Source organism: Lynx canadensis, chromosome E3 (genome assembly GCF_007474595.2).
Source record: "Lynx canadensis isolate LIC74 chromosome E3, mLynCan4.pri.v2, whole genome shotgun sequence".
NCBI lineage: Eukaryota > Metazoa > Chordata > Mammalia > Carnivora > Felidae > Lynx > Lynx canadensis.
Window position 1 is genome coordinate 17,490,970 of NC_044318.1, and position 23,578 is coordinate 17,514,547.

A 23,578-nucleotide genomic window follows, 5' to 3' on the forward strand; every position below is an offset into this window, starting at 1 on the left:
ATATAGTTGACATATTAGTTTTGGGTGTACAACATAGCTATTCGACATTCATAGATGTCATGAAATGATCACTACAATAAGTCTAGTTCCCATTATACAGCTTGTTTTTATCCTTTAATCTTAGATCCAGAACCTTTTGTAGAGGGGCAGAGGTAGGAGGGACTGGGAAGTGCTGCCCAGGTAGAAGGGGGAATTTACACTCGTATTTTTTAAACGCAATGATCAAGTGATCACCATACCACTCACAGGCAAACTGTCCCAACAGTTCACCTCAGGATTCTCATCAATGCCTAGTAGTGAACATTGGCGGACATTATTTGAGAATTCAGAACTATAAAGCTGGGAGTTTCTTCTATGCCCGGGCAATAGAAACTCTGGACGAGAAGCCAAGAATATGACTCCATCAAACTTCTCCAGTACTTTAAAAAAAAAAAAAAAAAAAAAAGTGAAACCCTGCTGCAGTAATGTGATATGCATATCTGAGTCCCTGGAATATATCAATCAGCTTGTGCCTATTTCTGTGGCAGAGGAAAACTAAACGGTGTCATAATAATTTAAAAAAAAAATCCTTCCCCCCAGGAGACCAATGTTTGGACAGGAAAGTCTATAGACTAGCAATTAAATCCCTCCTTACCCAATCTATGTGGTGACACTGATAACTCTGCAAGTTTCTGCAAGGCTGTTGGATTTGATGGAATTTGAAACTTGCTGAGTTTTGGGAACATGTAGGCATTCCCAAAATAGAGACAGATGTCAACCTTCTAGGTCTTTCTTGAGATGACCTATGTGGCATTTAAGGAGAAGATGACTGTCCCATCTCTTGTTTGCTGCGTGGGGGACTATCCAGGAAAGAAAGAGCTGGATCCAAAGTTAAGGTTAATGGTGACTTGGTCCAAGAGTCAGTCACAAAAGAAAAAGCAACCTCCACTAGATAGTAAAATTATAGATGGAGAAATCATCTGTATTGCCAACAAACTACGCCAATGTCTTGTTTCTGTTTATCCATCCAAACTAAGCTTCTCCTCAGGCCTCAACTCAGTAAATACTATCTCCAAACACCTGGTTACTCAGGCCAAAACCTTAAGAGTCATTCCTGAGGCCTTTCTTTGTTTCAACTCCTCCCCCATGGTCAGTCGTTTTCCTTGCCTATAAAACACCCAAAGCTAGCCATTTTTTCCATCTTCACTGTTCGCATCCTAGCTAAAGCTACATTTCTTTCTCTCCTGGAGTACTTTGCCTGTTAACTGGTATCCCTTTCATTCCTGTCCCCCCACCCCCTTCCCCAACTACACTATCTTTACAGATTAAATAAGACCTTGTCAGTCTCCTGCTGAAAATCTCCTGTGCCTTTCGCTTGCACTTAGAACAAAATCCAGACCCTTTACCATGGCTCCCCAAACCCTACATCTGGTCTCCGCCTACCTCTCTGTCTTTTCATACTACCGTCCAGCCAAACAGGCTATTCCACAGTTCCTTGAACAAGCCAACCTCTTCCTTGTCCCTTCCCCTAATCCTCTTTGCACTTGCTTCTCCGTCCGTCTGGAGTAGTCCTGCCCAAATCTTCACACGTTAGGCGTTTACGATAGTGGTGGTCTCAGTGAACCTTCCCTGACCATCCTAAGCATCACCACAGCCCTCCTCCTCCCCCGCCATCAGACCGACCCCCATTTAGTTCATAAAGCAACACCTGAAATGACCCATTTTTAAAGATAAATTTTTAACATGTTTGCCTCTTCCCCACAAGTATGTAAGCTTCCGGAGATTGGGAACCTTGTCTCGCAAGTCCAGCCCAGTAACCCCACTAGGTGTCGACAGTTATTTCCTAAATGCCCGGAGCTGAACGACGCGGAAGGGGCAATGCTAACACAAGGTGACAAGAGCTGTACGGGGCCCCGGGTCACTTGGCAGAGTCTCCCACCCATCAATCCAGTGCCCGTTTTGAAAGGCTAAAGACTGAGGGGCATTTTGTCACCAGTCATTAACAACGATAACATTATTATTGGCAAGAAAGCTCAAAGGCGGGGTAGCCTGCCGGTAGGCGCGGGGCAATGGGGCTGGGCCGGTGCCAGGTCCGGCTCCAGGGCAGCGAGACGTGAGGCCCACTAGAGGCCGGGGCAGCCGAGCCCGGGACGGTGGGGAGGGTCGGGGGCCGCGGGCCGGGGCTGCGAGGCGGGCGGCACAGCCGGGAGAACAGAGCAGGGACGCCACAGCCCGGGACCCGGTCTGGCCTCAACAGCGCCGAGGCTTCGCTTCCGGGTGAGGGGCGGGCGAGCCGAGCAGTTCCGGGGCGGGCGGCGGTTCCGGCTGTGCGGGCCGCGCCGCGGCTGCTGGTCCCGGGCGCGCGGAGGGCGCGAGTGGCGCGCGGGGGCCGAGGGGGCGCGAGGCGGCGGCGCGGGGACTCCGGGCCCCGGCGGCGGCCCATGGGGCGGGAGGCGTGAGGCCGCGGCCTGCCCGGGGCTCGGGGGGTGGGGGGAGCGGGGCGGGGAGATGGATAAACTGACCATCATCTCAGGATGTCTCTTTCTGGCCGCCGATATCTTCGCCATCGCCAGCATCGCCAACCCGGACTGGATCAACACCGGGGAGTCCGCGGGTGAGCGGCGGGCGCGGGGCCGGGCGGGGGATTGGCTGAGGGCTGAGGGCGGGGAGGGGAGACCCGGCCGGGGGGAAGACGGGGCCGGCGGCTGCGAGGAGGGGGGCGGCCTGAGGAGGGAGGGGGCGGAGAGGCGTCCGGGGCGGCGGGGCCGAGCGCCCCGGGGGCCGGAGGGGAGAGGGAATGGAGAGGAGGACGCGCGGGCGCGAGCGGGACCCCGGGGCTGAGGGGAGCGGCGCCCCGGGCTGAGCGAAAAGTGGCCGAAGGGCGAGGAGACCTGGGCTGGGCTGGCGGGTCCCGGACGGAGAAGGGGGGTGGCGGGGAGACGGTCGCCGGACCTGAGGGACCAAGGAGGAACGAGCTTCGTTCTGGATTGGGGGCGGGGGTAGGGGAGTCCAGGTGCGAGACGGGAAGAAACCGCTCTGGAGAAAACTGAGGCGCCTGGGCAGGAATTAGAAACGAGGCGGGGAGCCGGGGCTGGGAGCGAGGTAGCCCGTGGGGCAGTGCGAGGACCACCAGAGAGCTGCGACGGGAGTCAAGTCCGGCCCCGGTCCCCCGAGGGAGGGAGCTGCGGCCGGGTGCCCGGTGGCCCGACCAGGCAGGGTTAATGTGCTGGAGGAGCTGGTGTGCTGCGTGCGGGTCCCCCTCCCCGCGCCCTCGCCCATCCCCTGCCCGCTCGGCTGTGTTTAAGACGCATGTGGCTTCCGATTTTCCCTTTGAAGTCTGTGTGGTTATAATTTTGCTTTATTTTAGGCCCGGGAGCTATAATAATACTAATAATAAACTTCATTTTATGGAGCATCTTTCATTCCAGCGCATCACAAAAACGCTTTAGAGATCTTAATAGTAGTTACAAAATTAAATAACACATTAGAGTTGCAGGCAGCCCAGCAGCAGCAGCGGTGCCCGCTGGAAAACCACCGAGCTGGAGGCAGCAGCGACAAGGTGGTGCCCTCCGGAGAGAAGTAGGCATCTTTCTGAAGGGGATCCCGGGTGCAGGATTTTTCTCAGCTTGGGCCCTCATCGCACATACGTACCTGTACACACTCACACTCACCCAGACCTGTGAGACCAGCCCTGTAATTAACGTAACAGCTGTCAGGAGAGCTGACTGGAATGAAGAAATGAGCCTGTTTTCTAACTGCTCGTTCAGTGCAGGTGAAGGGAATATAGGGGGGTTGGGACTGTCAGACTCCCTCCGTGAATAATTTGTTATAAAAATGTATCACTGTGCTGTCAAAGTTACTTCTTAAGTATTACTTACGGGTCTGTATTTATCCTGCAGTATATTTAGCTCTTAAAAAAAAAGAAAGCTGTAGCTGGGACATTTGTTGCTCCCTCCTCCCTGCCTCCTCTCCTCCATCTAGATCTAGTAACACAAAATCATGCTGTCAGATTTACGGGTTATTAAAATAACACACTAAAAAATTCTCCTTTTCTTGCCTCTACAGTTCTAGCAGAGCTCTTAATGGTACAACATGCATGATGATTATGATGTGACTGAGCTGTTAGCTAATGCTACTGTGCTAAATTCGCAATATATAAATGTATCAAAGCAGCACGTTCTACTCCTTATGTACAAGATGTTATACATCGATTATATCTCAGTTTTTTTAAACTTGTGAGGTGTGTAAGAAAGGATAGGATGGTTTGGAATTTGATGAAACTACATATCCTGTTTCTGAAAATGTTAGTGTCAGTTTGTACAGTTATATGTGTGACATCCACTTCATGACCTGTTTTTTTAATCCTAATTATATGTGCAGTGACTCCGTTTATGAGGCTTTGGGGCTTTTTATACTTAGGGGCAAAGAGGTTTCACTGTTCTAGCAGAGAAGATGCTTTCTGCAACGTGCTTTTAGGTGAATCCCAATGTAAAAAATAGACTAAATGTCCGTGGGAAAGATACACAGTTGGCCATTGAACAACATGGGTTTGAGCTGCTCTGGTCCACTTATACGTGGACTTTTTTTTTTTTTTTTTTAAATAAATACAGTACTGCAAATATTTTGTCTTATGATTATCTTAACATTTTCTTTTCCCTAGCCTCCTTCATTCTAAGAATACAGTATATAATGCATATAACCTACAAAACATGTGTTGATCAGCTATTTATGCTATTGGCAAGGCTTCCAGTCGACAGGCTATTAGTAGTTAAGTTTTGGGGGAGTAAAAAATTATGCATGGATTTTCAACTGTGCAGGATGGGAATAACTCCTTCATAACAGTAGACAAAGTCTTCAGCTGTGAGTTGCTGCAGAGATGGGAGGGACAGAAGTCCGCTGATCGAAGGAAGTAGAAAATGTGTGAACTAGGTAAATAATTGCAGAGAAAGCATGCCAACCAGTGGCATAGTAGGATTGTCTAGCATTGTGGAAGCCTCACTGAAGTCAGTGGTGAAGAACATACAGTGCGATCAGCCAACTGCCTTGTTGACCTCTGGTAGTGCTCGGCTGCTTTGATACCAGTCAGTGGTGAAAACCAATAGAACGTTTCCTTCGTGATTGGAGTTTGCCAGTGAAATGCAACAAAATCACAAAGGAACAAAGGTGTTTAACTATTAGCCAAAATGTCCCTGTAATGCTGGTTCATGGATTCTTAGCTGGATAAAAAGTAAAAGTTAATAAAGGAAACAGTTGATGGTATATGGTCAGTGGCATCGCGAACCCAACAGAATTGAAGGACTGGCTGGGAGTGATTGATACGGCAAAGTGGAAGGGCAGGAAATTGTGGGCACGAGGTCCGGAGTGTCAGTGGGGATGTGTGGCTAAAACAGGTGGGAGAGGTGATCTTTCTCCTAACAGTTTCCCTCGCCATCTCACCCTTCAATTAAAAACTTTGTAGCTTGGAACAGGAGATAGTAGGAACGGTAGGAAATTTTTTCAAAATCATATCTAACCCCTGTTTATCACCTTAAATATATCAGACGGTAAGCCCCCCAGAACTTAAATGTGATGTTCCTTTGTTGACTCTTGAGCTCTTGCGTTGTGGTAAGATACACTTGAAGTTTGATAGAGAGTTTGTACACTCAATGTACACTTTTATTTGAGCAGACAGATCTACTCGAAATTTTTTTTTTTTTAATCTGGACAGAATTCCACCTTCCAAATCAATGAAACATTTACAGGAAGTTCGAATAAGATCGCAGAGGTGACAGGACCAGCTTTATTCTAAGATCTGTACAGAAGTGACAGCCTAGCAGCAAAAGGTTATTGTGTTGATTCCCTCAGTGCATTAAATACAGCATATTTTGACTGTGATGTTTTTACTGCAGTTTTTTAAGTGAACAAAATATATTTTGAAAGTTGAATCCTAGAGCCGAAAGGTTCTGCAGATATAATTTGAAAACCACTGCCATGAACTAGTACAGAAAGTTTCAGGATTCAAATCCAGACTTCATCATTTACTAGCTGTTTGATTTGGGGCAAGTTACTTAGCCTCTCTTTACAGTTCTTCCTCTGTAAAATAGGGATATTAGTAGTACCTGCCTCATTGGATTATTATGATGATTGATTTAATCCATGTAAAACATTTAGAAAGTGCCTAACACACAATAAGTGCTCATTAAAGGTTAGATATTGTTGTATTGCTGTTCTCATTTATAATAACATGTTGATTTTTTGAAATTAAAGCTCAGAACTTGTTACTGTGAGAACTGACACATTTTCTTTATTGGGTGTTCTTGGGTATAAGGCAGTATCAAGAATAAAATGGCCAGGGGCACCTGGGTGGTTCAGTCCGTTAAGTGTCCGACTTCAGCTCATGTCATGATCTCACAGTTGGTGGGTTCAAGCCCCGCATTGCGCTCTGTGCTGACAGCTCAGCGCCTGGAGCCTGCTTTGGATTCTGTGTCTCCGTCTCTCTCTGCCTGTCTGTCTGCCTCTCTCTCTCTCTCAAAAATAAACATTAAAAAAAATTTTTTTTATAATAAACGTTAAAAAAAATATGGCCAGGCTTATCACAAGTGAAATTCGTCTTCTCTCTTGGCATTTCTGCATTACTCCTATACTGTTCTTCTTCATTTAGTCTTTCATCACCATATTCTAGTTTCTCTACTCCTCAGTTTCTGCTTGAAGTACCACAGAAGGAAATGAAATAATCCAAAAACAATAAATAACTGAATAGGATAATTTCCTAAAATCTTGACTAATAAACTGTACTCTCATAAGTTTATGGGCCATGCTTCATACTGGCAGAATTGTTAGTTTGTTTTTATTGTATTGGTGCAAATACAGAGAAAGTACATTCCTTCTTTTCTCGTCTGTATGTGGTAACATGTCCTGAGCTTGTTCTGATATCCTGTAGGTTCTGCACAAACTTTTGAAGACCTAATGAGATAGGTATGAAGGAAGTACATGGGGGTGGGGGGGGCACTTCAGTAAGGACCCTTAGTGTTTTCTGTTAATAAAAAATACTGAATGGCAGTTGAATATCATGGCAAAATTGCATAATTCTGCTGTGCCACGATCAAATTTCTTCTCGTTACTGGAACTCATAGCAGTATCTTTCATTTTATATAGTGCTTTATAGGTTTTGAAGCAACTTAACATCCATGACTTGGTTTGATTTCTTAGGCTTTTTATATTTAGCCAATGCAGAATAGCCATTTCTACATCTTTTCCCACATGTCAATGCTTTGCACATGAGATTTGAGTTTCAGTGTTGCATATTCCCTTGAAGAAAACCCTTCATTGAAGTATTACCTATATCTTACTTATGCATACCTTTTTTTACTTAACAAGATTAAAATTCTTTTTTTTTTAATGTTATTCTTGAGAGTTAGCATGAGAAGGAGAGGGGCAGAGAGAGAGAGGAAGACACAAAATCTGAAGCAGGCTCCAGGCTCTGAGCTGTCAGCACAGAGCCCAACACAGGGCTCGAACTCACAAAATGCAAGATCATGACCTGAGCTGAAGTTGGATGTTCAACTGACTGAGCCACCCAGGTGCCCCAACAAGATTAAAATTCTTTTTTTTTTTTTAATTTTTTTCCAACGTTTATTTTTTTTTTTAAGACAGAGAGAGACAGAGCGTGAACGGGGGAGGGGCAGAGAGAGAGGGAGACACAGAATCGGAAACAGGCTCCAGGCTCCGAGCCATCAGCCCAGAGCCTGACGCGGGGCTCGAACTCCCGGACCGCGAGATCGTGACCTGGCTGAAGTCGGACGCTTAACCGACTGCGCCACCCAGGCGCCCCAAGATTAAAATTCTTAAGTGGCTGAAGTTCTTGCCAGATTACAGAAGAGGGAGATTTGGGTTTTAGTCTTAAAGTGATGTCCTTTGCTTTGTACAAGTCCCTTAACTTCACTGTCACTGTTTTCTCATCTCTAAAGAGACAAATTTTTTGGGAGGGGTGGGGGGAGTTTTATTATTGAGTTAATTCTAACAAGGTCAACAATTAAGCAAAGCTGCTTCTGATGAATAAAATGATCTCGGTGCTCCTGGGTGGCTCAGCTGGTTAAGCGTCTGATTCTTGATTTCGGCTCAGGTCATGATCTCACAGTTCACGGGTTGAAGCCCCACATAGGTCTCTGCACTGCCAGTGCTGCGCCTGCTTGGGATTCTCTCTCTCCTGTCTCTCTGCCCCTCCCCCTCTCATGTGTACGCGCTCGCGCGCTCTCTCTCTCTCTCTCTCTCTCGCTCTCGCTCTCGCTCTCGCTCTCAAATAAACTAAAAAAGATCTAGAAAAAAATGATCTAGAGATTCCTTTTTTGAGGCATCCTTTGCAGCAAAGATTGTAGTGACCATTTAGGGTTATACCATCCTAAATCATCCTAGATGAATTTTCTTAGTGTTCTTAACGAAGATTTCCAAATGTTTTCCAAAAGTCTCTTCCAGTACATAGAGGAATTCCTCCTTTATGTCTAATCAAAATTTCCTTTTATACAGTTGGTTATCACATTCACTTTGTAGTCTGTCAGAGTGTATTTATTCCTAAGATTTTCATTCTTTTTAAAATTGTTTAGAGTGTGTAAGGAGTCACAATAACCGACACACTCTTTCCTGCTTGTTATTCTGAACTGAGGGAAAGAAAGAATAATTAGGATCCATGATATTATTTTATTGCTGCTAAAGAGAATATTGGAGAACATGGCTTTTATCTGTGGGCAAGCAACTTCCTCTTCTTACTGGATCTCACGATTGAACAAACTTAACCATCCAGTCCCAAACAGGACTGAGGCACCTGCCCTATAAGACTTCCAGCATGAAAGAACAGAGGAAATGAGGGCTCCTTATGGGCGACTTGCTCCCAAGGACAAAAAGTTGGACCACATATACCCAATTTTTTCATAACTGCCAGTCGAAGTCATTCCTCTGACCTGGGAAGGAATAAGTGAGGGGACACAGATAAGCTAAGAACATTATTCTAATAGCCTCCCCCCCACACACACACCCCTATCCCTCATGGGGGGAGAAAACCACTTGACACCTAGGAGACGGCTGACGTTTTGTGAGGAAGAGATTTCTTTTCGCTCAAGTATAAAAACTGGCAGGTGCTTGGGGAAGTGAAAGACTTTGAAAGAGTATCATTTCCCATTCTGCTACCCACTACCCTCTCCACAGGAAATCCTGGAAACCTCAGATAAGGGACTGTGGTGCTTGACATCTCTCATGTTAGAGTTCAACATCACAAGTAAATCCTGGCCTACAGATTGGGGTCGTTGGTTTAAAACATTAAAATTATAAGCTGCCCAAGCAGATATTTATTAAACACCATTTATTAAATAATAAAAAATTATTAAACAATAAGCCCTCTCCCCTGAATGGTAACAATTTAAGTCATTACAGAGGTACTTTCGCATGAAGGAGCTTTGTAACATCAGTTTGAACAAAGCAGTCTGTCTAGAACTTCATTTTGGCAATCACTTTGGACCTGACATAGTGAAGGACAGAATTTGGTTCTACCTAAGGGCAAAGATCTTGAAATTATGTTCTCCTTTAATTTAAAAAGCACTAACAATTTCTTCAATGGTCTTTTGAGTCTTTTGCCAGTACACTGCTTTAAAAAAATTTTTTTTTATTTAATTTTTTTTTTTTTGAAAATTTTACAACATTTTCAGTACCCCAGAGAGAAACTCCCATCCCTTAGCCATCACCCCCCAACATCCTGTTCTTAGGCAAGGGGACCAATCTACTTTCTGTCTCTAAGGATTTGCCTGTTCTGGACATTTCATGTAAGTGGAATCATACAACATGTGGTCTTTTATGACTGGCTTATTTCACTTAGTGTAATGTTTTCAAGGTTCATCCATATTATAGTAAATATTAGTACTTTAGTAATTAGTCTTTTTATTGCCAGATATATTTATCCATTATCTATTCATCAGTTAAATATTTGGGCCAGTAAATTTCTTTTACTTCAAACAATAATACTTCAAAATGGTAAAGTGGTACAAACATTTTTTTGGCTTTTTATTTTATTTTTAAAGTTTATTTATTTTGAGAAAGAGAGAGTGCATGCATGTGAACAAGGGAAGAGCAGAGAGAGACAGAGATTGGGAGGAAGAGAATCACAAGCAGGCTCTGCACTGTCAGCGCAGAGCCTGACATAGGGCTCGATTTCACAAACTGTGAGATCATGACCTGAGCTGAAATCAAGAGTGGAACACTTAAGCACCTGAGCCACCCAGGCATCCCTATTTTGTTTTTTAAAAAGTGACATTATTGGGGCACCTGGGTGGCTCAGTCGGCTGAGCATCTGACTTGGTCTCAGGTCATGATCTCGCAGTTCATGAGTTCAAGCCCTGCATCAGGCTCATTGCTGTCAGCACAGAGCCTGTTTCAGATCTTCTGTCCTGTCCCTGCCCCTCCCCTGCTTGTGCTCACTCTGTCTCAAAAATAAATGAACATTTTTAAGAAGCGACATTAAGGGCATCTTAGTGGCTCAGTCAGTTAAGCATCCAACTTCAGCTCAGGTCATGATCTCACAGTTCATGTGTTCAAGCCCCATATGGGGCTCTGTGCTAACAGCTCAGAGCCTGGACCCCTCTTCGGATTCTGTGTCTGTCTGTCTGTCTGTCTCTCTCTCTGCCCCTCCCCCACGTGTGTTCCATCTCTCAAAAATAATAACCATTAAAATTCTTTAAGTGACATTATCAGTATAAATAATACTTAGCAAATAATAACTTTGAATAAAAATTCTGAGACCAGTCTTTTTTATAGTGTTCACAGGATGTACTTGAAGCTTGAAATCACTTATGTTGCTGTAAATTTTACAGTGTAGGCCAGTTTTCCAATAGAAGATTAAATTTCCTGAACAAAGCATTTATTTCGTTTACAACCTTGGTTCCAGAAGTCCTCTCTTTTTACCATTACCAACAGGGATATAGGCCCTTTGGGATGAAGGATATAGGCCAGTAGGCCTAAAAGTTGTGGAGAAGGGAAGTTTGGGACCAAGAACATGGACAGAAGCCATAAGTAAATGGAGATCACTAAAAGGAAGGAAATTGTGATAAAGAAATTACAGAGTGATGATGCTGTTGCCTTTATTAGACTGACCAGACTTCTTAAATTCTGTCATTTGGCTGCTAGAGCCAAGGCTTTCAGAGCTGGCACAGTGTAGTCAGTATAGCAATCCTCCACTGTTCAGCAGAGTCTGACCTGGAACAGGGGTTGTTTAACCCCTTTCTTGACAAATACTAGGTTTATACTGGAGTTGCAACACAATAAACTTAAAATGGTCCTGTGGGATTTCGAGTCAGCCATATCTACATTTGATTCTTGGATTCCCTTTTTATGAGTTTTATGATCTGGGGCATGTAATTTGATTTCTCAGCTATAAAATAGGGACTGTATATTTATTTCAAATGAAGGTTATGAGGAAATATAATATGGCATATAAGGAATCAGCACATGGTCTAGTACATAGCAAAATGCTCAAGTATTAATCATAATTATTATATAAAAAGTCATAACATTTGAATTTTTTAACATTTCCCTTTTTATTACCTATCTTATTTACTTAGAGCTTGCCTTGTTCTAAACAGAAACTTAAGGCAACATGTTGTGTCTGAATTTGAATATAACTGAAACCCAGCCGAACCCAATCTAGGAAGAGAGACTCTGAAGTCCGTGGTAGTGGTAATGTAAGCCACACATACAAGTACAAAAAGCAAGGCCTGCATTGGGTTCATAGGTTTCTGGAACAGACTGAAGAAGAAAACAGATTTCTAAATGAAAGGCAGCCTAGCATCGTAGAAAGGGCACACAGATTTTGGGGTCAAACCAAAACTGACATAGTCAAATCCCAGTCCTGCTATTTACTAGCTATGTAATTTTAGACAAGTTGTAGTTTTAGAGTTTTTTATTAATAAAAATTATATCATTCAGATTTGATTAATGCTTTTTTTCATCCCTTCTAATTGCTATGCACATTCAGACTCCAACTTTATGTTCTCCTGTAGGTTAAAGGGTAACAACTGCAGTGTACTGTGAAAATCATTTAGTTCAGAAGTTGTTTTCTTAACTTTTTTTTTTTGTTTTATTTTATTTTTGAGAGAGAGAGAGAGAGAGAGACAGAGTGAGCAGCGGTTGGGCAGAGAGAGAGAGACACAGAATCTGAAGCAGGCTCCAGGCTCCAGACTGCCAGCACAGAGCCTGATGTGGGGCTCGAACCCACGAACCGTGAGATCATGACCTGAGCCAAAGTCGGACGCCACCCAGGTGCCCTCGGAAGTTATTTTTAAAGGAATATATCTAAGACCTAGTGGTGTGTAAACTTTACAGTTGAGTATAGAGTCAGTTAGCTTCACCTGAAAGGCTGGAAATATGTTTGAAATATATGAGATAGTTGTTTCTTTATAGAAACCTGACAAGTAGTATAACTGAGGATTTAGTTTTTGTTTATAGAATAAAATTTCTTCTAGTTGTTATTAGTTTCTGTAATGCAACTGTGAGTTTTTGTGTTTTTTCCATACTGCATTTTTTTTTTTTTTTTTAAATTTGAGAGCATGCACAAGCTGGGGAGAGGGGCCGAGGGAGCAAGAGAATCTTATGCAGGCTCCACACTCAGTGCAGAACCTGACGTGGGGCTCCATCCTACGACCCTGGGGTTATGACGCAAGCCGAAATCAGAGAGTGGGTCGCTCAACTGACTGAGCTACCCAGGCGCCCCCATACTTCATTTTAATGTGTATGTAAGCAGTGGACCATATTACATAATCTTATAGGGGAAATTTAGTCACATAATGAAATATTGCTGTTTATGAAATTGTTATTGTTGAATTGTAAATAAGAGCTTAATCACGCAACTTGAATGGATAATGATTTACATAGTGAGTTTATTTTATACACCCTACATAACCCAGGAGATTAGGTTGTACAGTGACAGCGGTGACAATATATAGGTATAAATTTCATAGTTACAGCCTTACCTGTCTATGATGATTTATGCAAACATGACATTCATATCTTTTTGGTTGTCAGAATGTTTTATTTTCAAGCTCTGGAGCTACACAATTTTTCCCGAGTTTTCTTTAGTTCTTTGGCCAACTAGCAGCTGGCTGCTAAAAAGTTGATTACATGCAACACCTGATCCAGTTGATAACAACTGATTGGATATCATGGCTGCATTGTTTCATTCTTTGTTGGCTACAGACTGATGAAAAAGTAATATTTAGCAAAGCTATTGCATTTCAACAAGAGAGGTTAAATAAGAGCCATGAAGGAACCTAAGGATCTTTGAATATCAGGTGCCTAAAAATAAGTATCTGGATCAAAGTCACTCTTCAAAAACACACCTATGCGAACATTACTATGTATTCTCTCATTAGCTGTAAATTACAGGGAGGAGAATCCTTACCAGATATGGCATGAGCAAGCAAAATGTGATGTTCCTTTGAGATTTATTGCTTTAGAGTTGACAAAATAGAGAAGCATATGGATTTGGGTGTTACGATCAATGATACGTGTATTTATGAGTGTATACCAAAATCGTGTAATTTACTTATATGACATTACAGTGTATGATTCCAGTTTTAAAGCAAAGAGACATTTGTTTGAACTGTATTTTTTTTCTTAATTGGGAGGAAAAGGCTGCACTTTTTTTGTGTGTCTCTTTATACTAGCTTTGCTATAAATAAAAGGTCACATTTGGCATTTTGACACTTGGCTGTTGTATATATTGAGCAAAAAGGCAGCTGTTGACTTTTAATATAGATCTGTTCAACTAGGGACTGTATACTATCATTAGAGATTAAACAGGGGTAAAGATAAATGCAGTTGGTTGGGTCAAGTAAGAAAATGGGAGAGCAAAATTTCACTAGGTCTCCCCTTTAGTGGTGTATTCACATTAAGTTATTCCCCCAGGAACATCATTGGGTCTACTTTCAGCTGTAATAAAACAGGTTTTTTTCAAAAACAGACCATCTTCAGATTAGTTTTGCTGACCAGCCCACAGATTTCTAAGGCTATTTCATTTATGACTATTTCATTTTAAAAGTACCATTCATTTTAATAAAATAAATCTTTAATTTACTCTAAGTAGTCCTTAGATCTTCCCATAAATATTTCTTATACCACTGGACTTTATTCCACACAGTCTCGCAACAAATGCTTATTGAAGTATGTATGGTCTGTAAGGAACTGTACTAAATATTTTGAGAGATTGCATTTAAGTAAATGAAAAAATATTTTATTCTCAAGAAACCTGTGCTCTCTTTGGAGAAATAAATTTATATACATAAGAAATAAGTGTCAAATATATGATGTAGCTACTTTCTGTCCAGGTGGTCGAGGAGGAGATGGCATTTGAGGTTAATAGATGATACACTTAATGAATATTTATTAATTTTTTTTTTAATTTTTTTTTTCAACGTTTATTTATTTTTGGGACAGAGAGAGACAGAGCATGAACGGGGGAGGGGCAGAGAGAGAGGGAGACACAGAACCGGAAACAGGCTCCAGGCTCCGAGCCATCCGCCCAGAGCCCGACGCGGGGCTCGAACTCACGGACCGCGAGATCGTGACCTGGCTGAAGTCGGACGCTTAACCGACTGCGCCACCCAGGCGCCCCTTAATGAATATTTAAATAATTACGAAAACTTGGGCAGTGCTTGTCCTTGAGGGTGAAATAGCGTGAGTAAAGGCAGGGAAATTTTTGTTCTAGTCCATTTCTATACATTGCTGCTAAATTCATCTTCCTAAAGGATAAATGTAAGAAGAATCACAAATACTTACATAGCATTTACTTTATGACAGATACTTTTCTAGGCACTTTATATGTATTTACTAATTGAGTCCTCACAACATCCTTATATAGATGCTGTTATTAGCCCCACAGAGATACAGAAAAGTCATGTAACTTGCCCAGGGTCACAAAACTGATAGGTGGAAGAGCTGAGATTTGAACCCAGGAAGTCTAGCTGCAGAACCCTGGCTATTAACCACTTCATGTGCTCGTACCAGAAAACTTTCAGTGACTTTTCATCTTCCACAGCACAAAGGCATTCAAGTATCTTCACAATATGACTGTAGTTTATGTTTCCAACCTTAGATCATACTTTTTTTTTTTTCCTGCACGGATCTACATTCTAGCTCCTCTGTATTACTTTCTATTTCCTAAATATAATCTGTATTCTCATCTCTAAATCTTTGCTTGTGTTATCTATTCTCAGCCTGAAAGTTCCCTACTAACAGAGTATGATTTATTGATCTCTGTACCTTAAGTAGCAATCAGTCCAAACTTGCATGTGGCAAGAAAGAGGAGGTGTTACAGTTGACACTAAGGTTTTGAACCTAGAGTAGGGACTAGAATTGGGAATTTTGGAGAGTGTGCTGATTTATGGGTAAAGGTGATGAGTTTGGTTTAGACATGTTATGTTTGAAGTGAGAGTAGAATATCCAAGCACAAAGGGACTAGAACTCAAGAGAAAGTAATATTTGGCATTCCTAATCTTACCTCATTTTTACAAGTATGATACTTACATTGTTACATAGATCACATTATTGTATAGTAGCTGAATATCCTCAGAATGCAGGCTTGTTTTTTTCTTTTTTTTTTTCTTTTTCTTTTTACCATTTATCAGTTGGTTTTCATTTTGGAAGTAAGGCCCAGCTACCATATAGTCATTCCCAACTTTGACAAAATATATTATAAGATGAAAGTTAATTTTTAGGTTGACTGGGTGGTTCCCTGGATCTATACAGGAGTTAGATTCCTAGGTTAGCCCATAAGACCATATTGTACCTAAAATATTTACTTCTGCAACCACAACAAAATTGTATAAAGCAGTACAGTTGCATTGTGAATAGCATTTTTAAAGAGATAAAAAGGGCTGAGAAAAGGAAGTTTATTTCTCTGATCCTTTAATTTGCCAGTTTGACTTTAAAGCTTATGACATTCCTATAGTCAGTGGTATTGTCATAGCGTTGTGTGATGACAGATGGTAGCTGCACTTGTGGTGAGCACAGCATACTATATAGGCTTGCTGAATCAGTGTTGTGCACCTGAAACTACTGTAACATTTTGTGCCAACTGTACTTCAGTTAAAAACAAAAAAAAGCTTATGACATTCCTTCTATGTGATGTGGGTGTTTCACGGAGATTCTTTTTACATGTGTCAACAATATTTTATGTCATTTTTTGACTACCAGAGGAAGACAAGAGAATTTGCAGGAAATGTATGTTTAAGGGATTCCCTCGGGTGCAATAACCTGAGATAGAGTTAAATCAGTGGAGATAAGGAAGGTGTGTATGAGTACATGAAAGTACATGTGATATGTGGGGTGTGTTATGGTGGTGAGTGGACATGGGGGAGATGAGTTTGTAACGGGTAAGTGATCTCTGCCATGGGGAAACAAGGTGCTACAGAAGAGATTGGATCCCGTGTTCCTCATTCAAGCCCATGGAAGGGGCTGTTAGTGTGGCCTAGTGTGATTACCGGTTGTTTAGGGGGACCTATAATAGATAAAGGAGAAAAACAATATTTTGTATGCCATTTAGGGTATCAGATGGTACAAAATAAGTCTTTTTTTTTTTTAAACTTTGTTTATCTTGAGAGAGAGAGTGCAAGCACGGGAGGGGCAGAGAGAGAGAGAGGGGGAGAGAAAGAATCCCAAGCAGGCCCCACACTGTCAGTGTAGAGCCCGACTCAGGGCTCAAACTCACCAACTGTGAGATCATGACCTGAGCCGAAATCAAAAGTCAGATGCTTAACCTACTGAGCCACCCAAGTGCCCCAAAATAAGTATTTTAAAAAAAATTTTTTTAATGTTTATTATTTTTGAGAGAGAGAAAGAGACAGCAAGCAGGAGAGGGGCATGGGGGGGGGAGCGGGGGGAGAGACAGAATCGTAAACAGGCTCCAGGCTCTGAGCATCAGCACAGAGCCTGACACAGGGCTTGAACTTGGGAACAGCAAGATCATGACCTGAGCTGAAGTCGGCCACTTAACCGTCTGAGCCCCAGGCGCCCCTCCAAAATAAGTGCTTTTAACTTGAGTACCTCTGTTGAAACTTGGCTTCTAATTTAGGATTTGCTGTAGATGTTTTACTTGTGCTTGAAAAGTTATCTAATGTGGGGTGCCGGGGTGGCTCAGTGGGCTGAGCATCCACCTCTTGATTTTGGCTCAGGTCATGATCCCACGGTCATGGGATCAAGCCCCATGTCAGGCTCCACACTTAGTGTGGAGCCTGCTTAAGATTCTCTGTCTCTGTCTCTCTCTCTGTCTCTTTCTGTGCTCCTCTCCGCTGCTCGTGCTCTGTCTCTCTCTAAAATAAAAAATGTATTGGGGTGCCTGGGTGGCTCAGTTGGTTGTTGTGTCTGACTTCGGCTCAGGTCATGAACTCACAGTTCACGAGTTCAAGCCCCAGGTCGGGATCTGTGCTGACAGCTCAGAGCCTGGAGCCTGCTTCGAATTCTGCCTCCCTCTCTCTTTGCCCCTCCCTACTCATACTTGCGCTCTTTCTCTCTCTCTCTCAAAAACATTTTAAACATTTAAAAAAAGTTTTTAAATACTGTGTGTGTGTGTGTGTGTGTGTATTTTTGTTTGTTTGTTTGTTTTGTTTTTTTTTTAAAGAAAAGAAAAATTACCTAAATGCTTATTCTTTGGGGCACCTGGGTGACTCAGTCGATTAAGTGTCCGACTTCAGCTCAGGTCATGACTCGCCCTTCATGGGTTCAAGCCCCACATCGGGCTCTGTGCTGACAGCTCAGAGCCTAAAGCCTACTTCAGATTCTGTGTCCGACTCTCTCTCTGCTCCTCCCCAACTCCTGCTCTGTGACTCTCTCTCAAAATTAAATAAACATTTAAACAAACAAATAAATAAAATGCTTATTCTTTATTTTCACCAATTGAAAACTAGTTTGTGTTCCCCCTTCATCCTCATGAATCCTATCTCTTGATTTAAAATAAATCTGGGTATGTATGATACATTCTTAGAAGATTATTTTACTGGGGCACCTGTAAGTGGTTCAGTCAGTTAAGTGTCCGACTTTGACTCAGGTCATGATCTCATAGTTTGTAGGTTCGGGCCCCACGTCAGGCTCTGTGCTGACAGCTCAGAGCCTGGAGCCTGCTTTGGATTCTGTGTCTCCCTCTCTCTTTCTGCCCCTCCTCCCCTTGCACTCTGTCTCTCAAAAATGAATAAACATTTTTTTAAAAGTTATTTTATTAAGAAAATCATAGTGAAAATAGAGTAGGGATTGAGGAGCGCCTGGGTGACTCAGTCAGTTGAGCATCTGCTCTTGATTTGGGCTCTTTTGGCTGGTCATGATCTCAGTTCATGGGATCAAGCCCTGCTTGGGATTCTCTCCTCCTCTCTCTGCCCCTCTCCTGCTCACGTGGGCACTTTCACTTGTGCTCTCTCTTGCTCTCTCAAAATAAATAAACATTAAAATTGCTTTTTAAATGTTTATTTTTGAGAAAGAGAGAGACAGAGTGCTAGCAGGGGAGGGGCAGAGAGAGGGGGAGACATAGAATCTGAATGAAGCAGGCTCCAGGCTCTCAGCTGTCAGCACAGAGCCCGACGCGGGGCTCAAAACTCACCGACCATGAGATCATAACCTGAGCTGAAGTCAGTCGCCTGACTGAGCCACTCAGGTGGCCCAAAATAAATAAACATTAAAAAAAAAAAAAAAAAAGGAATAGGGATTGAAGTCAGAACTCAGTTCAAGGTCTGGCTCTGCCATTTACCAGCTGTGTGGCTTTGGACACACTGGCCTCTTTTTTTTTTTTTTTTTTTTTCTGTTATTACTTGGCCTCTTTAAGCTTTAGTTGCCTCATCTATAAATGGGCATAATACCTCTTACTTTGCAAGGTGGCTGTAAGAATTAAAGTTAATGTAGCTGAAACATCTACCACAGCAGAGGCATTTATAGTAGCTATTGTTATTGTTAAGCAACTAAATGGATTAATTTTTTATTACATTGGATACATAGAATATAATGCAATTCATTATTTACCTATCATATAGTCACCAAAAGTAGTCTCATTTTTTTAAAAATTTAGGATATATGACTGTGTTAGACCTGGTTCCCAATTTGTTTTTAACATACACACTGTACTGTGCCCCTGATACTTATTTGGATTGCTACCTTCTTCCACTAAGAGAAAAGAGTACCAGGCAACCTATCCAAATGTGTATATGAAAGTGCTGTTCTACATATCAAAGGTAACATGTTTTTGGAGATTTCCCAGTAATGATGACAGATTATACTAAGCCATTAACATTCCGCCAACCTTTTACTCTAGCTAACATTTGCTGGGCGGGTTATGGATTGTAGTCTGGGTCCTAGAGTAGATTTCTCCCCACTGGCTAAGTATATAAAGCATGACCCTGACCTCATTAGTTGAAGTCAGCAACCAAGTTTAGATAAAAAGTTCTAAAAGTAAAGCATGATTGATGTCATGGGTAGCCTATAAGGTCATTTGTTAAAGTTCTGTTCATTTGCTTATTATGAAATATAAAATATATATATAACATAAACTATATTTTATTATCCTGAAGATAAAATAATTACTTTCAGAGTTTAATTTAAAATTTAAAAAATCATTCATGAATCACTTAAAAACCATAGCAATAAATCATATTTTAAACAGATGTATACAGTCATATATCAGCATTTTAGATAACCTGTAGGACTCCCGCTCTAAGATTTAGTGGGTTAGGATCAGAAGACAAACTCTTGTATGTTGAAGTGTCGCTGATCTGGGAATAGCTCCTGGCTTTAGAGGACTATTGCCTGTATCTACCTACGTACCACCCAATAGGTAACTATCATCCAGTAACCATTTAGAATCCCACAATAGCTAGTAAGATGTCTGCTCTAAATAGACCACCCTCAGGGCTTCTGGGTGGCTCGGGTCATGATCTCTCTGTTCCTGGAATCTAGCCCCTCAACGGGCTCTGCACTGATAGTACAGAGCCTACTTCGGATTCTCTCTCTCCCTCTCTCTCTGTCCCTTCTCCACTCACTCTCTACCTCTCTCTCAAAATAAATAAATAAACTTTAAAAAACAAATAAATGGGGGCACCTGGGTGGCTCAGTCAGTTAAGCATCCAACTTCGGCTCAGGTCATGATCTTGCAGTTCATGAGTTTGAGCCCTGTATGGGGCTTTGTGCTGACAGCTCACAGCCTGGAGCCTGCTTCAGAGTCTGTGTCTCCATCTCTCTTTGCCCCTTACCCCCCTGGCACTCTCTCTCTCTCTCCCAAAAACAAACATTAAAAAATTTTTAAATAAACCACCCTCTATTTAAGATGTGATTATCCTTTATTGTGAATATCTTTATGGTTATTAGGGAGGTTGGATACATTATGGGGTTTCCTATTGTGCTATTTTTTTTTTTTTTTATTTTGCTTTTTGCCTCTATAAGGTTTTGGCCAGTGCTTTTGTTCTCTGTATTAGCCTAGAGTCAACTAAAGTGTTGTATCCCTTATATATTCCCTCCTGTTGCCCTCTGCCCTCCCTCTTCAGGAGCTTGTTGTGGCAAATCCCCAACTTGACCATTCAAGCAGTCCATACCCAGATGAAAAAGTCTGGGGTGCAGATGTCATCAGCTCTTCCAGATGGTCAGGGAACTGGTGCAGTTCCCACTGCTTTTCTTAATATCCCACTTACATACCACACAGCCCAATTACTGTGCTCAGCTCCTGTTTCTCTGAGCATATGGTTTTCTTGAATTTTTTTAGGAGCACTTTTTAGAGGTCTATCTTTTGACTATATTGTTATAGGCTATAGAGGCATTTACTCCTTTTCTGTGAACCTGTTCTTTTATACATCCCAGAAATTCTTTTTTTTAATGTTTATTTTTGAGAGAGAGAGTGTGTGCACCAGTGGGGAGGGGCAGACAGAGAGCAGGACAGAGGATCTGAAGTGTGCTGTGCCTGACAGCAGAGAGTCCTGCACGGGGCTCAAACCTCAAACCCACAAACGGTGAGATCACAGCTGGAGCCGAAGTCAGACGCTTAACTGAGCCACCCAGTTGCCCCAATTCCAGAAATTCTTTAGTAATTCTGCTTCGTTGTTGATATATTTGTCATTTTTCCCATGCTGTTAGATAATTTTTAAAAATATATATAGTACCTTGTCTTTTCAGTGGGATTTGGAGGAGAAAGGAGAGTAAATTGACTCATTTTACCTCTCAACAGTGTTTAATAAGTGTTCATTGAATGAGAGAAACCACTGGATGGCTAGTGCAGTTGAATTGGTCTAAATGTTTATATTTATAAGAGATTTAGTCCATATTGGCTTATTATCTTTTAAATTTTTATTAGTAATGGGAAAATTATGATACAGTAATTTTTCTAAGGTCACATATTTTATGTAAGCCGCAAAAGGTTAAAATTCTGTAGTCCCTGTATGGTAGAAACATAGGTGTGATCAGTTAGAATGCAGGAGGCATCATAGTTAAGTGGCTAACAGCACAGACTCTGGAGTCCGGGTTCACGTTCTATTTATGCCACTTCCTAGCAGCATGATCTTGGTAACATGCTTCAGAAGTCTGTTTGAAGATTCAGAGGTCTGTTGAAGATTAAAGTAATCATGTACATAAAACACTTAAAGTGCTTGGCACATAGTAATGTAAGCATCAACTAAAATTAGTGGGACTTTTTTAAAAATTTATTTATATATTTTGAGAGAAAGAATGTGAGCTGGGAAGGGGCAGAGAGAGAGAAACAGAGGGAATCCCAAGTAGGCTCCCTGCTGTCAGCACGGAACCTGAGGCAGGGCTCGATCCAACAAACTGTGATATCATGACCTGAGCCAAAATCAAAAGTTGGATGCTTAATCCACTGAGCCACCCAGGCGCCCTAACGGAACTAACTTTTGAAGAGTCTTCACTGTAATCGTTGCAGTAGCCATAGGCAGCTATCTTAAACTTGATTATAAATGCTATGTTGTTTTAGCTTGTAGATGTAAATGTTACCATACTGCAGTATACAGTCTAGCCCATGGACAAATGGCCAAAATTTCTACCTCAGATAATGAATAGTACCGCTACTGTAATGAAGTGGGAAGAGTACTCTGTTTGAACCATGCTTATGTTTTACGTATTCAAAAAATTAAGAATGATGGAAAGAAAACAAATCCTAATATCAAATACAGATTGAAACCAATGAGCCCTGCTATATCAAATTAATAATGTAACTCACCCCCGAAGAAAGAAATAACCTTTGAACTTAGAATTCTGACTGTGCTCCCTTAATGGGATATAGCCTAAGGACAAAAAGAACAAAGAAATACTGAATTTAGTATTCCCATGTTACTGATGAAGAAGCATATTCAAAGAGGGAAATGATTTGCCTGGCATCGTCTAATTAGGTGGTAGAGCTGGATTCAAAAGCCTGTGCTCTATTCATTATAACACACTGCTTTTTTTATGTTTATAATTTGCTGTTCAAATGAGTTCCTGTGCTCCCATCCTGCTTTCATCAGTACCTACCTTACTTTCTTTTATTGGCTTCATCTGTAATTATTAGTCAGAACCACATTTTGAAGAGTTCCCTAGCCTCTTGAATCTCCTTTCTTTCAAGAATTTTGTTCCATGAGAGGTGCCCAGGTGGCTCAGTTGAGTGTCCCACATCTTGGTCTCAGCTCAAGTCATGATCTCACAGTTCCTGAGTTTGAGCCCCACTGTCAGTGCAGAGCCTGCTTGGGATTCTCTCTCCCTCTCTCTCTCTCTCCCCCTCTCTCCCTCTCTCTCTCTCTCCCCCTCTCTCCCTCCTTCCCTCCCCCTCCCCCATTCACACTATCTCTCAAAATAAACAAATTTTAAAAAAACCATTCTATGCAATCATGCCTACCTTTCTGAAATCTGCCTTCCTAAATTAAAGGGTATGTGATATTCCCACCCTTTGTTTATGAATTCTAAGATGACATAATGGATTTCCCTTTTGATTCTCATTCCTCTTCACCAGTAACTAGTTTCTTGAATTATAGTAGTGTCAAAGTCATGATTCTTTACAAATACTGTCTGTATTGATAACCAAGCCTGGAAGTTGTACATGAGAGAGCTGTACTCCTAAAAACATTAATCTGTTTGTAATTTAAGATATCACATGGTGATTTGGTGGTGAAACATGTAATAGGAGAGTGGTAAAGAATGCCATTGTTGGACCCGCATTGTTTACATGAGAGATAGTAGAACAAGTATTATGGTTTTGTAATGATCCATTCATTAAGAAAGGCAAATACAAATAGCAGTGAAACAAGGACATCATAACTGGCTGTTAAATGAACTCTCTGTCCTTTGAAAAGGGCATGATTAAGGGGGAAAATATGTAGATGTCTTGAGTACACAAGCTGCTATTTGAGATTTTGCTGAGTGGAAATGATGAGAGGAATCAAACTGTACAAAGATTTAGTTGAATCTCCCTTAAAGTACTTTGTATAGTAAATCTCCAAACTTATTTTTTAAATTGCAGCATTTGGAGAACCTCTTCTTGAATTAGCAAAATCAAAATGGAATTATCTTTTTAATTATTTTTTTAAATACTTATTTTTGTGAAAGAGTGAGCATAAGCAGCAAGGGGCACAGAGAGGGG

The 23,578-nt window shown here is 41.7% G+C and overlaps 1 protein-coding gene across 2 annotated transcripts in view; it reads left to right on the plus strand.

Moving 5' to 3' along the window:
- Positions 1 to 2,444: 2,444 nt before the first annotated feature.
- MOSMO (modulator of smoothened) overlaps positions 2,445 to 23,578 on the plus strand; it is a 59,114-nt gene continuing 37,980 nt past the window's right edge. Inside the window, exon 1 of one of the 2 annotated variants that reach the window (XM_030300250.1) lies at positions 2,445 to 2,593. In XM_030300250.1, coding sequence (XP_030156110.1) covers positions 2,488 to 2,593 — 106 coding nt within the window. In that variant the 5' untranslated portion in view covers positions 2,445 to 2,487. The remainder of the gene's footprint in view (positions 2,594 to 23,578) is intronic. The other variant, XM_030300249.1, reaches the window with a different exon arrangement.